Source organism: Orcinus orca, chromosome 1, assembly GCF_937001465.1.
Source record: "Orcinus orca chromosome 1, mOrcOrc1.1, whole genome shotgun sequence".
Classification (NCBI taxonomy): domain Eukaryota; kingdom Metazoa; phylum Chordata; class Mammalia; order Artiodactyla; family Delphinidae; genus Orcinus; species Orcinus orca.
Genome location: NC_064559.1, coordinates 100,960,999 through 100,973,699, shown reverse-complemented (window position 1 = coordinate 100,973,699; position 12,701 = coordinate 100,960,999). Strand labels below are relative to the sequence as shown.

The 12,701-nt window shown below is 49.0% G+C and overlaps 2 protein-coding genes across 3 annotated transcripts; both read left to right on the top strand.

The window, feature by feature from the left end:
• Positions 1–515: 515 nt before the first annotated feature.
• On the top strand, positions 516–3,281 carry HAX1 (HCLS1 associated protein X-1). 2 transcript variants are annotated; one of them, XM_004284661.3, is made up of 7 exons: positions 516–779; positions 1,305–1,561; positions 1,728–1,915; positions 2,366–2,417; positions 2,545–2,651; positions 2,780–2,870; positions 3,020–3,281. In XM_004284661.3, the coding sequence occupies exons 1-7, from the start codon at positions 727–729 to the stop codon at positions 3,103–3,105; spliced, it is 834 nt and encodes a 277-aa protein (XP_004284709.2). In that variant the 5' UTR covers positions 516–726; the 3' UTR covers positions 3,106–3,281. The 2 variants fall into 2 exon arrangements, with proteins under 2 accessions (XP_004284709.2, XP_033270482.1); XM_033414591.2 differs by having other exon boundaries at positions 679–825.
• A 5,135-nt stretch (positions 3,282–8,416) lies between these two features.
• On the top strand, positions 8,417–12,652 carry AQP10 (aquaporin 10). Its single transcript, XM_004284659.3, is given in 8 exon segments — positions 8,417–9,106; positions 9,108–9,134; positions 9,519–9,645; positions 10,206–10,346; positions 10,433–10,551; positions 10,797–11,014; positions 11,490–11,506; positions 11,509–12,652. Coding segments are annotated over 8 exon segments (894 nt in total). The 5' UTR covers positions 8,417–9,028; the 3' UTR covers positions 11,676–12,652.
• The last annotated feature ends 49 nt before the right edge of the window (positions 12,653–12,701 follow it).

The window sequence follows — 12,701 nt, the reverse complement described above, 5'->3', positions numbered from 1 at the left end:
CAAGACACTTCAATAGATTTCCCTTGCTCTCTTACAAAGTCTTTATCCTGGTGGTTGCAGACCCTGCCTGAAAGAATTAGGAGACTCCCGTATAGTTATGACAAAATCCTTAATAGCTGGAGAGATGGAGTTAAATCCATGCGTTCTTCTGTTTTTATCTTTTACTCAACTCTGGGGAAGTCACTACACTAGAAGAAGCTTAATGCAACATTTTGTCCATCCCTCTAATTAATATTAGACTTTATTTGTATCAGTCAAGAAACAAACTGGACGGAGGAAAGGGGCGAGGTGGGTTTAGAAGGAAGACTGGTCGTCCATGGGTTGGTGAGCCGGCGGTGAGGGTGGGTCTCGGTCCGGTTCATTTGTGCGGGTGGGCTGCCCCCTGGCGGCTGCCTCCGGTGCCATCCAGTGTCAAACCCTCGAAACACCCTGTTGGAGCGGGTTGATCGGCAGGAAGGAAAATTGACTTAGGAGGCAGGTGATCGTTGTAAAATGAAAATTCAGTACGCCCACTCCCTTCACAGGAAACAGTAAAAGAGAAAGCCTTTGGAACGTGATACGCCCGTCCGCCCTGCCCCCCCAGTCCGGCTTACGGTCGTTTTACGACAGTGTCCGATCGCAGGCTTGCTTTCCGGTAGCGTGGTCTGACGCTTCGCTCAATTTCCGTCAGCGTAGCTCTGGCTACCCACAGCTGTGGGGTTCGAAAGTTCGAGTCCCACTGCGGGAATGAGCCTCTTTGACCTCTTTCGGGGCTTTTTCGGCTTTTCTGGACTTCGGAGGTGAGAGCGGGTCCGGGCCAGAGAAGGTGGGGCGGGATCCTCTGAGGTGAGCTTGACCCCTGACACCCTATTTTTGGAAAAACATCCCTTTACCTACTCTTTCAATTCCTGCGGAGAGAACGGAAGTCAACATTGAGCGCTCACCCCGCGACAGTAACCAGGGCAGTCGTTAAGAGGAGAGGAAACAGCCGCTTAAACCTTTCTCCAGTCTGGGGTGATGCAACAGGGGCGCGGGTGGGGAAGACAATAGGGCTTTGGGGAAGAGAACAGTGAGCAAGTGAGCAGGACCTTGGGAGAGAAGGGAGGGGCTGGGGAACAGTGAAGAAAAGCCGAGCGGAAGCGTTTGGGGGAGCCGCGAGGTGAGGGCTGACTTTGATAAAAACAAAACAAACCCGATGGCCAGTCCTCTTAACCCTCACTTCAGCTTCCTAGATCGCAACTCTTGTCTCACTTTGTCACCCATTAGCTGATTTTGTGGTTTAAGTAGTGCTGAAATCTTGGTGGCCGATCTGCCTCCACCCCTAGCCACAGAGATCCCTTTTTTGGAGGGATGACTCGCGATGAAGATGAAGATGATGAGGAAGAAGAAGGAGCCATGTGGGGCCGTGGGAGCTCGAGATTTGAGGGTCCCCAGCCCCCCGAGGAATTTGGCTTCGGCTTCAGCTTCAGCCCAGGAGGAGGGATGCGTTTCCACGATAACTTCGGCTTTGATGACCTAGTACGGGATTTCAATAACATCTTCAGCGAGATGGGGGCCTGGACCTTGCCTTCCCGCCCTCCTGGTGTGTGGATGCCTCGGGGGAGAACCTGTGGTTTCTGCTGGGTCGGTGGGTGAAAAAAGGAACCTGCAGAGAGTAGTTGGGGGTTGGGAAGTGTGAGAAAACTGATGATTTCAAGGAGATTTAAAAGAGTCCAAGTCCCCAGCATCCACCTGCCACCTTTCTGCAGAACTTCCAGGTCCTGAGTCAGAGACACCTGGTGAGAGACGGCAGGAAGGACAGACGCTTCGGGACTCAATGCTTAAGTATCCAGATAGTCACCAGCCTAGGATCTTTCGTGGGGCCTTGGAGAGTGACGCAAGAACTGAATCCTCCAAACCAGCACCAGGCTGGGGCTCCCAGAGACCTTTTCATAGGGTGAGTACATCTGGGCCTGAAGTGGGAGCCTGTGGAGAAAACTGACTGCAAAGACTGGAAACCTTGTTGGAATCTTAACAGTCTTGGGCTGGAGTCCTAGGCCCTCCACTTGGTGTATTTATCTGTTTTCTGTATTAAGCTTCTTGTAGGATTTTCTTTGGGGGGAAATGTGAGTTCTGCTTTTTGTTTAAAAAAATTGGTCTAAATGATTCTTGGACAAAGCAGATTTCTTGAGGGAGGACAGATAAGTATCAGTTGAGGAATGCTTTTTGGTAGAGGGATACATAAAACAGGTAGGAAGGTGGAAGGTGGAAGTAAATAAAGCTATCCTGGCTGGGATTATTTCTGCTGAGGAAAAGTAGTTTTGGAACTTGGAAATAGTTTGGGTTCTGTGACCCCCTCAAATTTGATTGAAAGGTGTCATTTGACCTACTTTGGCTTCTTCTGCAGTTTGATGATACGTGGCCTGTGACCCCCCATTCTAGAGCCAGAGAGGACAATGGTGAGTTTGGAGGGAAAGGACATTTACCAGCCCTTTGTTCTCCCTCCCTGAAATTTCTTCCGGCTACACTTGTTCCCTTCTTTCCCTTGGACTCCTTCTTTCCTCTTTCCTCTCTCTGCCCTTCTAGATCTTGATACCCAGGTTTCCGAGGAGGGCCTTGGCCCAGTTCTGCAGCCCCAGCCCAAATCCTATTTCAAGAGCATCTCTGTGACTAAGATCACTAAGCCAGATGGGGTGAGTTGGGAGAGACGGGTAAAGGGAACTATGGTCAGAGAATGTTCTGGAAAGGGAGACCTATGTAAAGAAATCAGTTAACTCACCTTTAGTGATGTTAGGGATATGGTGGGGGCTTCTCCTTGTAGACAGTAGAGGAGCGCCGGACTGTGGTGGACAGTGAGGGCCGGAAAGAGACCACAGTAACCCATCAAGAAGCAGGTGGCTCTCCTAGAGATGGTAAGTAAAGAGTATGAATCAAAGGGATCCATTTCTTAATTCCTCGGGAAAGGGAAACCCTTAATCCTCCTACCCTTTAACATTATTATTCTCCTTTGCCCCTGTCTAGTCTCTTTCATTTAGCCTCTGTGTATCACTTTCTTCCTTAGGTCCAGAATCACCAACACCTCCATCCCTGGATGATGCCTTTTCCATCCTGGATTTGTTCCTAGGACGTTGGTTCCGGTCCCGGTAGCCTTGTTAACCCTCAGAGGCCTTTAGGTTCTTTTTGCCTCCCACCCTTTGCTCACCAGCAATGGGCTTAGTTCTCCTCCTGCCACGTCAGCACCTTGGGTGTGTGGAACAGTGAATTGGGGGTATGTCAGTATGTCACTCACCCAGACTGACCAATAAAACCTTTATTTATGCTAATTCCTTAGTCTTGGCTTTGTCATGGCTGTTCCACTTTCTCACACTATCCAGGGCTTCCCAAATTAACTTGGCCCACAAAAAATTATTTCTTAATTTTTTGCTTTACTTTCCAAAACCTGATTTTGATAAGTAAGGGTCAGGTATCTCTAGAAGATGATTTTCCTTATGAAGAGATAAGATAACTAGTGATAATTCCAGGGAAATTTCTATATGGGGATGCATTAGATTAAAAAAAAGGAAGTATGTGTATAAGTATAGAGGAAAAACTGCTTCCCTAGGTGTGGGAGCACTATGATTGGATAGTTCATGAGATAATTTGATGAAGTACATGGGCAAATATGTTTTCCTTTACTGGCTATATTTTTATTTTCTTGTATATATTAGGGAAAATATAACTAGCAAAACATTATTGGTCTCTTCAACGAGTGGTACTGGGAAAGCTGGACAGCCACATGTAAAACAAGTAGATTAGAACATTCCCTCATACCAGATAGAAAAACTCAAGTTGTAAATGTAGGGACTTCCCTGGTGGTGCAGTGGTTAAGAATCCGCCTGCCAGTGCAGGGGACATGGGTTCGGTCCCTGGTCTGGGAAGGTCCCACATGCCGTGGAGCAACTAGGCCTGTGCGCCACAACTACTGAGCCTGTGCTCTAGAGTCCGTGAGTGAGCCACAACTACTGAGCCCGCATGCTGCAACCACTGAAGCCCACGCACCTAGAGCCCATGCTCTGCAGCAAGAGAAGCCACTGCAATGAGAAGCCTGTGCACTGCAGTGAAGAGTAGTCCCCGCTTGCCACAACTAGAGAAAGCCTGCACACAGCAACGAAGACCCAACACAGCCAAAAAAAAAAAAAAAAAAGTTTTCAGGGACTTCCCGGGTGGCGCAGTGGTTAAGAATCTGCCTGCCAATGCAGGGGACACGGGTTTGATCACTGGTCCGGGAAGATCCCACATGCCGTGGAGCAACTAAGCCCGTGAGCCACAACTACTGAAGCCCACATACCCCAGACAATGAAGCCCGTGTGCCCTAGTGCCCATGCTCTGCAACAAGAGAAGCCACCACAATGAGAAGCTGCACACCTCAACGAAGAGTAGCCTCCGCTCACCGCAACTAGAGAAAGCCCGTGCACAGCAAAGAAGACCCAACGCAGCCAAAAAATAAATAAATTTTTAAAAATTATATAATGTGGATCCCACATTAACGGATCAAGTACTCTATAAGTCCTTATAGAGTGATATTAGCTGAGACCCTATGGGCAGGAAAGGCAAACCTATGCTCAGAGTAAGTGTCAATCCCAGTCAAAAGTGATGGGGAAGCTAGTGTCCTTGTCCCTAAGTGTCTGCTTCCTCTCCTCGAGAGATAGCACTGTATTAGGGACTTAGTGTTGGTATTTGTTAATGGCAGATTGCACGTTGGCCACAGCAGTGGTTAACTGAGCCGTGGTGAGTAGGAGCTCACACTGTTGGACCTGTGCATAGCCTGTATCCTACCACCAGTTACTCTACTCAGTGTATTCATTGTTCAGAAGTGGGTGGCTGATGACAGGCAGTGGCTAAGTCATTCTTCCTACTTGGTTGTTCAGTGCATCTGTGATGGATGCTTTCTGGTGGGCGTTAACGTATAATACAAAGACCTTTACACTTCAAGACTACTCCCATAGGTCCATCCTCAGACTTTCTTGTCCCTGATCTTCCACTCTGTCTTTTCAAGCGCCTGACCAAACAACCAGGCCAGTTGTGACTGTGTATGTTCTTAGCTTCTCTTTCCACGCAAAGTGGATGACCAGATGTACTGTCCAAATCTCTGTCCCCTGGGAGGATTTCCCCTCACCACTGTCTTTCAAGGCCACTCTTGATTTGTTGCAATGTGGCAGCAGTCAATTTTTGGCTTTTGCCCACAAACTGCCAACTCATGTCTGAACCAAGCTTATTCCTTCTCTGATCCCTCTTCACAAGGGATACATGTCATAGACTGAATGTGCCCCCCCTACCCATTTCATATGTTGAAACCTAACCCCCAATGTGATGGTATTTGGAGGTGGGGCCTTTGGGAAGTGATTAGGTTATGAAGGTAGAGCCCTCATGAATCAGATTAGTGCCCTTATAGAAGAGACCCCAGAGAGCTTCCCTGCTCCTTCTGCCACCTCAGGACACAGTGAGAAGACAGCTGTCTATGAACCAGAAAGTGGGCCCTCGCCAGACCCCGAATCTGCTGGCACCTTGATCTTGGAATCAGCAGCTTATAGAGCTGTGAGAGATCAATTTCTGTTGTTTATAAGCCACCCAGTCTATGGTGTTTTGTTATAGCAGCCTGAATGGACTAAGACAATCCCCAATAGGGTCATGTGAGCTGAGGGAGAGATGCCTGGTAAATGACATGAGTCTGGGCCACTTACTTTTCAGCTGGCTTGTGCCCTCTGATCCTGCTTATGCCTGAACCCAAAGATGTCACTTCCATTTTACAATGTGCTCTTGCTGGGCCCACCCTTCCTAATGACATGGAGAATTAGGCAGAGCCCAGCTTGTGATGGGCAGTTCTGGCGACTTGGTCACTTGATGAATTGTAATCAGATGCTCTGTCTCTGTTGGAGCCCAGTAGCACTGTAAGAGCTGCTTTTCAAAAGGTATGTATATCTCTGCTGCAGATGGCATGGCTTTGCTCCAGAGCCCTGTGGGTCTACATTATGATTCTCCTATTAGAGCTTGCCAAACCACACACGGTATCTTTTCCTACTACAGATACTCTAGTCTCACTGGGTCTGCTGGGTCACATGTCTGCAGAGGCCTTTTCTGCTTTGGCCCCACTCGAAGTTGACAGCCTTCAATGGTCAGAGTTGTATTCTCAAGTGTGAAATACGTCGCTCCCAAATCCTAAGTAGATTGGTGATGTGTTTTTTTCTCAGTGGTGGAAGGTAGGAGATGCAATAATCAGTCCTTTACTTCAGATTGGATATCCAGCATGTCCCAGACCACTGGACCTCTCAAAACTTTACCAAGGTGGCAGTTTCCTGAACCTTTATAGGATTGTTTCCCACCTTCTGAATACATGTTATCTTTCCAGGCCCTCCAATATACTTCCATTTCTTCCTCTTCTTATCTGATTGGCATGATGTTATATATAGAGCTGACTCTTGCACAACGCAGAGGTTAGGGCCTCTGACCATCTGCCCAGTCAAAAATCCAAGTCCCCTCCAGGGACTTCCCTGGAGGTCCAGTGGTTAAGACTTCGCCTTAGCCACTGGAGGGGGTGCGGGTTCGATCCCTGGTCAGGGAGCTAAGATCCCACATGTCTCGCAGATCCAAAAAAAAAAAAATCCAAGTATAACTTTACAGTTAGCTCTCTGTATATGTGGTTCTGCATCTTCGCATTCAACCAACTGTAGATCGTGTAGTACTGTAATACATATTTAATGAAAAAAATCCACATGTAAGTGGACCTGAGGAGTACAAACCTGTGTTGTTCAAGGGTCCATTGTATAGTGGACAAATATGATGTTCTTCAAAATGTCCAGATAGTCAAGCTCCCTTCAGATTATATTATGACAGAGGACCAGAGAGTTTACATAGTCCTGGGGTAAGACCATAAGTGTTTATCGCTAGACTTCCCACGTGGATGAAATTCCTTGGGATCCTCCTTTCTGATCTGGTTGGGATGCAAAATAACATATTCACCAGATTAATGGCTACATACTACCAACCAGAGGCTGTATTAAACTGCTCTATAAAGTTACCATTTGGGACACAACAATTGCAATTGGAGTTACTATTTGAATAATTTTACCGTAGACCACTGCCATCTGCCATGATCTATCCGGTTTTTGTAGGAGCCAAACTGATGGTATGAAAGGGACCACCTCTCTTATGTTCTCTACATCTTTGAGGGTGGCACTAATCTCTTCCATTTACCCTAGGATATGGTATTGTTTTTATTTATTATCTTGGTGTGAGGTAGTCTCAGCCCTCTAATTGGCCTTAATCACTTACTCCACAGGTCAAGAAACCAATATGAGTGTTCTGCAACTTCAAAGAATGTCCATTTCAATTATATGTTGGGGTGTCAAGGAAGTGACCACCTGGTGGATCCTTGGTCTCAGTGAATATCCTGTGAACCAGACCTGAGCCCAGGACTCCATTTATTATCTGGACCCCATATGCTCCTACTCTAACAAGGGGTCGTGGTACAGCTTTGGGTTGTCAGCTGTCAATGTTAGTTCAGATCCTTTGTCCAAAAATCCTCAAAATGTCTGAGTATTCTCCCTTTTTTCAATAATGGTCATCAATGTAAATGACTTGTTTAGGCATTTTTATTTTCTTAGCATGAGCTATCATTTTCCCCAAGCCTCCTAGAAGTGTATTCACCCCACATCCCACGGATCTTGCCAGGATTTAAATCCTAAATCCCAGGAGAGTGTTCCCTTATCAATAAATTCTTCCACATCTAACTTTATGTTCCACTTCCTTTGGTCCAGCACTCTCGGCATCCAGTTCTATGTATAACGCTACCAAACTCCCCTCGGTCTTTGAATCCCTGCATCAACCATTCATTGATGTGGATCCTATAGGAGGACACGTGACCTTGGCTGAAGCAGTTCCCTGCCACAGAAGTCACTGCCATGAGGGAAGCAGCTGAGTGCTATCAGCATCTGTTATTCCCAGCAGCTGGGGAGTGGGTGCATTAGCCCTGAAAAGGGGACCTGGGTGGAGCACTATAATATCCGCTAAAGCCAGTAAAGAAGTATTATTTCACAGAGATGTGCCCAGGACTGTGCTAGAGCCCCCAGGGTTATATAGCCCAGCTCTCAAGAACCTCATAAACTATATCAGTATTTTTAAAATCTGTATATTGTCTGTTTCCACCTACTAGAGCATCAGCTCTAAGAGGGCAGGAGCTATGTTTCGTTTACCACTGTTTCCCCAGGGTCTAGAGCTTGATTCATAGTTGAATGAATCTTAATTAGAGGCTTGAGATATGAAGAAGTAGGAAGTGGCTGTCTTAAGCAGAATAAGAGTGGCAAGCATCCAGAGAAGGGGAGGTGGAGCTCAGCGTGGGCATGAAGCCCTCATCTGGAGCCATGGCAAGAGACACAAAGACAGAGCATTCTCTAGTCAAGGTGAGACTGCATCAAAGTACAAGCATTCCTTATGTGGGTTTTATTCCTGCAGCCTGCGGTCTTCAGCCCAGTCTCTCTGGAGGCATATTGAATTTCCCAAGCATCCAAATGGTTTGGGGGAAGACTTCACGTTCCACATGAGGGGCATTGTGGAATATCAGAGGGAGAGTCAGAAGACCTGCATTTGAATTCAAACTTAGCTATTAACTAGCTGTGTGGCCTGGGGAATTCTAAGGCTCTCTCAGTATCCTCATCCGCAGAGCAGGAGCGATAGTACAATACTACTTTCCACAGCTGTCTTGAGCACCAAGAGAACTAATGTACATGAAGCAGCCTACTCCTCCCAGTTTTTCAGCGTAAGGGGAGGCTCCTCCTGGGAGGACTGGGGATGAGAGACAGAGGAGACAGAGGCTGGGCAAACTCCAGGCTCTAGTTGTGCACAGAGACTGCCCATAGACCTTCTCCCTCCCTAGCTTCCACTCATGCACAGACAGACATTAGCTGCTGTTCAGTAACTGAGATAATTGGTTTTAAAGTCTTTTCCTTATCTTTGCCCCTGACAGGCAGAAGCTGTGTAGCAGCAGTGCACCTACGCAGACAGAGGGAGTGGTAACCAGAGATAAGGTGTCCCCACCATGGCCTACACTCAGTCCCTGGCCCAAGTCAAGGACCGGCTTCAGATCCACAGCATCCTGGCCCGGCAGTGCCTGGCCAGAGTATCTGGGTGTGTTTGTGCTCACAGTAGGCAGGGTAATTGGGGGAAGGAAAGAGGGGAGGTGGGCAAAAGTTTCTGGCTCCTCCTAGCATCCTTATCTCTTCCTCCTGGTGTCCCGCTTCAACTCTCCATCATTTCTCTTTTTCCCCGCTCTTGTCCCTTTTATCCCTCTCCTACTCCCTCATTTTTATGCCTGTCCCTTTCCATCTCTTATCCTCCTCCCCTTTCTTTACTCTTTCTCTGCTTCTCCCATTTTTTCCCCTTCCCTCTTTCTGCTTTTTCTTGCTGATCTCTCAAGTCCATTCATCTCTCTTGGCCACTCCCCTCACCTTCCCAGTCTCTCTCTCCTGTTGGTCCACCAGGCTCCTTATTCTTGGTTCCCTCTTCCTCATCTTCCTTCTCTCTACCAGCTCCTCATACAGGGGACTTTGGCCCAGGCTGTCACCAGTGGAGGAACCAAAGGCAACTTCTTCATCATGTTTCTGGCTAGCTCTCTGGGTGTTAGGCTAGCCATCTACATCAGTGGTAATGTCTCAGGTAAGGAGGGTGAGGTCTGGTCATCAGACGGGGTAGGATTGTGTACTTGAGTGTGGTAATTGTGAAAAGGCAGATCCTTTGGTGACTCATAGATATTATCTCCTTGAGCTTGACCAGTGATCTGGACTGAGATATGCCTTTGGCCCAGTCCAGTCCCTTCCCTTTCTGTATCTTGCCATCCCGCTTCTTCACATTAATCCTCCACTCACATAGATGGAGATCTATGGCAAAGCATCAAGGGTGAGTACTCTCCTCTTCTGTCCCCCACCTAAGCCCTTGGGGGTTCACCTTTGCTCAGGACCTCACCTGCTCGTCCCCCAGGCACACATTGCGTCAAGTGCTGTAGTGGAAAGAGCAGACAGACCCAGGTTCAAACTTGGCTTCACTGTGTGACCTTGACAAGTTGCTTAACCTCCTTGAGCCTCAACTTCCTAATCTATATGATGGGAAGAGTAACATTTGTCTTCTTAAGAGTTGTGGGGAGAAGTAGCAGTGTTACCTGGTGACAGTGCCTGGCAGTGACACAATGGATATTGGTTTTCTTTTCTTGATCCTTGAAGGGGCCCACCTGAATCCAGCCTTCTCCCTGGTCATGTGCCTCCTGGGATGCCTCCCCTGGGCCAAGTTTCCCATTTACTCCTTGGTGCAGTTGCTATCTGCTTTCTGTGCCTCTGGAGCATAGGTGTATGCTCTCTATCATGGTAACAGAGAGAACAGGGTTGGGGACACCTGTGTGTGGGCAAGGGTGCCTTAGAGCAGTTTTGAATGAGCAAAGGTGACCCTGCAGATGCCCTACAGAACTATACAGGTGGGAACCTGACAGTGACTGGTCCCAAGGAGACAGCCTCCATCTTTGTCACCTACCCTGCCCCCTATCTGTCCCTGAGCAATGGCTTCCTGGATCAGGTAGGCATGAGGGGGTGATTTGGGAAAGCCACAACCTTTGCCCTTGTCCCCCGGGACCTCAGCCTATTGTTCAGGCTCTGGGTGGGATGTGGGGTTGCATTTATGTTTGCACCTCACCTTCCCCAGCTGCCTGTGTTGGACAAAGTCAGATGACGTGGGGTGGTAGCCTGGAGTGCTTGGGTGAGATAGGGCAGATGGAGCACCTGACAGCTGATGGGAGCCCCTCTGCCTCTGTCCACTCCAAGGTTCTGGGCACCTGGATGCTGATTGTGGGGATCTTAGCCATCCTGGACACACGGAACAAGGGAGTGCCTGCGAGTGTGGAGCCTGTGGTAGTGGGGTTGCTGATTCTGGCCATCAGGCTATCCATGGGTGCCAGCTGTGGGTTCCCAATCAACCCTGCCTGGGACCTCGACCCACGGCTTTTCACCTACGTGGCTGGCTGGGGCCCTGAAGTCTTCAGGTGAGAGACGGCCTGCCCTGGTGCTGTCCTTCCACTCATCCCTCTGCTAAAGGCTCTAAGCCTTGGTCCCCAGATCTTCCTTTTAAATAGTTCTCTTGGCCTCTTAGGACAGTGAACCTCCTCTAAGCCCAAGTTCTCCCTTTCTCTTTTGTCCCCTGCCTCCCCCTCCACTCTTTTCATTGAAACAGTGACATTTAGAGGTTGTGTTCTTGGGCACATCACATTACCTGTTTGGACATTAGTAATCTCATCAACAAAACACAGATATTCAGATAATTCCCTAAGGCAAGAGGCTGGACCAAGCTCTCCTGGAGTCTCCTCTTTAAGTGCTATGCTCTGGTGCCAAGACACCTTCTTTCTGGTGTCTATCACCCCAGGAACTGCTTTAGGGAGTTCTCTTACTACTACCGCCAGTCCTTCAGAGGGAAGCCTAAGGGACTCACCCTGATATCGCCCTTCTGATCTTCTCTTGTAGCGCTGGCAATGGCTGGTGGTAGGCCCTCTAGGGAGGGCCACACTTAGCACAGCCACACACTAGTGGCTGGTGGCTCTGCACCATCCTGAACACTCAGAGCCAGCTCAGGATTTAGAGTGTGCCCAACCTGAAGCCTCAGACTCGGAAAGTCCTGCCGCAACTCAGGTGCAGGAGAGTAAGCTGTGATTCTGACATGACAGTCCTCACCTCCCTCATGGACACTGAAGAGGGCCAGAGACCCATGCCTGGTGACAAGATGTTTGTTCTCTTTATTAGTACACCAGGCCCTGGGCAGCTTCTCCGTTTACTCATCTAGGCATCGCTTCCTCCTAAACTGGGGAGGATGCCTGGACAGGGAGAATTGAAGAGGATCAGGTAAGGGACCTAGGCTTTTCATCGCCTCCTGCCCCAGGCAGGTTTTCGGACCCTGGACTTCCAGGAACGCAGTTCCTCAAAGTAGCCGCCAGAGGGTGCGCACCCTGGAACCCGGATTGGGAAGGCTGCGGGAATCCGCAGGATCGTGGGGGCTGACCATCTAGTGCGGGGCATAACCCAGGGGACTTCCTCCAAAGCTTGGTCCCCACTGCCTGACTCCTTGCTCTCGTAACCTCAGCGCCGCCCGCCTTTCCGCTCACTGGGGCGCCTCGCAGAGATTCAGCACCCCGCAGATAGTAATTAGGGGTACGGGGAGCCGCCTCCACCAAGGGGGCGTGGTGGGGGAAAAAAGGGAGGGCCGCCGGAGGAACACAGGCATGCAAGCGCCTGGAGACTGGGAGAGCAAGCGGGAGAAACTGACGCACTGACCCAATACCTAGACATTCCGGGCTGTGTCATTGAAGGAGAGGGTGAACAGTGAGATGAGCCAGGGCGAGGAGAGAAGGCGAAGGAACAGAGGGAATGAGCGTAGGGGTAAAGAAAGCTGGTGCGGAGGAAAATTCTCGTCGTTCACCGCTCCCCTAAGTCTCTCACACATTAGCAGATAAACAGCGTTCTTCTGTTTCCTTTTTTTCCAAAAAAAAAAAAAAAATCTCAGCGCTATCTCGCCTCCAGACTTTTTTTTTTTTTTTTTTTTTTTGACCGGGGATGGATCGGAGAGTGGTTGGGACGGGGATAGCGGCCTCACACTGCGGAGGAGCAACAGAGGGGTTAAGACCCTCCCCCTGCCCCGCACAAAGATGGCGGCTCCCGCCTTCCCTCTCCCTCATCCCTCCC

Coding starts and splice junctions, on each gene's coding strand:
- HAX1 (XM_004284661.3), top strand. CDS start 727: ATGAGCCTCTTTGACCTCTTTCGGGGCTTTTTCGGCTTTTCTGGACTT. Junction 780..1,304: donor GGCTTTTCTGGACTTCGGAG/GTGAGAGCGGGT, acceptor CTCCACCCCTAG/CCACAGAGATCCCTTTTTTG. Junction 2,871..3,019: donor AGGTGGCTCTCCTAGAGATG/GTAAGTAAAGAG, acceptor TTTCTTCCTTAG/GTCCAGAATCACCAACACCT.